General features: G+C 56.4%; 1 protein-coding gene across 1 annotated transcript in view; it reads left to right on the top strand.

Moving 5' to 3' along the window:
* CCNI (cyclin I) overlaps positions 1-2,497 on the top strand; it is a 15,499-nt gene that overhangs the window by 12,454 nt on the left and 548 nt on the right. Inside the window, exons 4-7 of the mRNA XM_008945721.1 lie at positions 358-432; positions 609-749; positions 1,717-1,947; positions 2,299-2,495. Coding sequence (XP_008943969.1) covers positions 358-432; positions 609-749; positions 1,717-1,947; positions 2,299-2,495 — 644 coding nt within the window. The remainder of the gene's footprint in view (positions 1-357; positions 433-608; positions 750-1,716; positions 1,948-2,298; positions 2,496-2,497) is intronic.

The raw sequence follows: 2,497 nt of genomic DNA, 5'->3' as shown, positions 1-2,497 counted from the left end.
CTACACAAGGACAGTATTTTAAGTGCTACTCTCCTGCTTCCTGTACTGCAGCAGGCAGAGCTCTGATGGTTTTTTGTCAGGTGATTTTCTCCTGGTGATATTTCCACCCTGCTGCCTAAACCCCAGCTCTTTCCACTCCATTGCTGCACATCCGTGGCTACCAGTTAGGACCCTGGGGCTGGCAGAGCGCCATCCTGCCTCACGTCATGGCTCGTATGTGGCAAGTCTGCTGATCCAGAATGTGGTGCATGGGCAGCTGAGACCCTGGGGCTCAGCACGTCCATCTGACCAGAATGGATCACGGATAATTTTTGAATCACATTCACACAGAGGCTTCTCTGCTCTTCTGTACCGTAGGCCCGTCCAAAGTACTTGACCTGTATTGCAATCAGCTGCTTCTTCCTCGCTGCAAAGACCATCGAGGAAGATGAGGTAAGTTTTTTGTTCTTGCCACCTTAGCACGGTCTCAGTAGATGCTCAGACTGTCCCGTGGTGCCTTTGCTTGGACACGGTGCCTGGCGCTTGCCAGGACAGGAGTGGAGCTTTTTGTGTGATTTCTGTAATGACTGTTTCTCACGTTCCTTTCATTTTGCATTGGCTTTTTGCAGAGGATTCCAGTACTGAAGGTGTTGGCTCGGGATAGCTTTTGTGGTTGTTCTCCAGCTGAAATCCGCAGAATGGAGAGGATTATCCTGGATAAACTGAACTGGGATCTTCACATGGCAACGCCACTGGATTTCCTTCACATTGTAAGTAGGGGGCTATTTATGTTCCTTCTGCTAATAGGGACCTAGACAAAAACTCGACCTGTAGGGGAGCGAAGACCTCAGGATGTGTTCCCAGTTCCTCTGTACAATTAGTTTCTGAAAGAAAAAGCCTTGCCAGAGAATTTCGGAGGAGACTTGTGACACTTGGGGAACAATTTCCAAAAGGCAAGCCTGCCCCCTGACCTTTTCTGAGGCACATTAAGCCACACGCTAAGACTCGCAACTCCTGAAAACCTTGTCCCTGAGTCTTAACTGCTGGTGGTTTTGCTTAAAGCTAAGTACCAGGGAGCACAGAAACAAGTAAAACCAAGGAGAAAGTACTTGCTGCAGAAAGGCATGGCCAGAGGACCAGATTAGTGGACAGGACAGAGACAAGGGAAGTGTCCTGAGGTTCTCTGTTGAGTTTTATCTTCTGTGCTTGCTTGAGAAGTTTTTGCCAAGGACCCCTGACCTGCCAAACCTGTGCTGTTGAGAGAGAAGAGTAGGAGGGGATAAGCCCAGAGAAGAGCATGGTCCCCAGGCAGGTGATGTGCATGATGGCAGGTTCCACCAGAAAGGCTGCACCCAGCTGTTGCTGAGTTCAATGCATTGGATTTTGCCTGTGGTGTGGAAATGGCCTTGAAGGTCAAGCTGGAGGGTCCTTGTGCGCCCAGGACATGCTGCGTGCTCTTCTTGAGGTCTGACCTGGCTCGACCTGTGGGGTGGCCTGCAGGTGCCACCAGCTGCCTCATGTGCTTGTTTCCCCCCAGTTCCACGCAGTCGCGGTGTCCAACAGGCCTCAGCTGCTGACCGTCCTGCCCAAGCTGAGCCCCTCTCAGCACGTGGCAGCGCTCACCAAGCAGCTGGCGCCCAGGACATGCTGCGTGCTCTTCTTGAGGTCTGACCTGGCTCGACCTGTGGGGTGGCCTGCAGGTGCCACCAGCTGCCTCATGTGCTTGTTTCCCCCCAGTTCCACGCAGTCGCGGTGTCCAACAGGCCTCAGCTGCTGACCGTCCTGCCCAAGCTGAGCCCCTCTCAGCACGTGGCAGCGCTCACCAAGCAGCTGCGGCACTGCATGGCCTGTTACCAGCTGCTGCAGTTCAAGGGCTCCATGCTGGCGCTGGCCATCGTCAGCCTGGAGCTGGAGAAGCTGCTCCCCGACTGGCTGGCTCTCATCATCGAGCTGCTCCAGAAGGCACAGGTGAGGGGGGCCCGGCGCCGCACGCTGCAGCGGGGAGGGACCGGGGGCGGCTGCGTCTTGTCCGGTGTTCCCGTGATCCCAGCCGACCGCTCGGATCCCGGCACCCATCTCTGCCCGCGGCTCATATCCAAAAGGTTTCCCTGCCCAGCTCTCCCATGAGGCGTAAGGAGGAGCCAGGGAAGCTTCCCTCACAACGCGGTCACACCGGGGGCCTTCTGGGTCCATCGCCGCTTTCCCCTGCATGCAGCACCCTGGGGAGGAGGGAGGCGCACGGGTGGCCCGGCTGAGAGCCCCTCTCGCCGTGGCAGCCATCCCGCAACGCCCGCACCTCTGCTTCTCTTCCCACTCCAGATGGACAGCTCGCAGCTGATCCACTGCCGGGAGCTCGTGGCACATCACCTTTCCACCCTGCAGTCTTCTCTGCTGCCCAACCCTGTATATGTCTACAGTCCCCTCCAGCATACCCTGGTGACCTGTAACAGAGGAGCGTTCCAATGCCAGCCCTCCTCTGTCCCAGGGCCGGGTATCTCCAAGGACAACGGCAGGCCAG

The sequence above is a fragment of the Merops nubicus genome, unplaced genomic scaffold (genome assembly GCF_000691845.1).
Source record: "Merops nubicus isolate BGI_N331 unplaced genomic scaffold, ASM69184v1 scaffold28248, whole genome shotgun sequence".
Lineage (NCBI taxonomy): Eukaryota > Metazoa > Chordata > Aves > Coraciiformes > Meropidae > Merops > Merops nubicus.
This window is presented reverse-complemented; position numbering and strand designations above follow the sequence as displayed.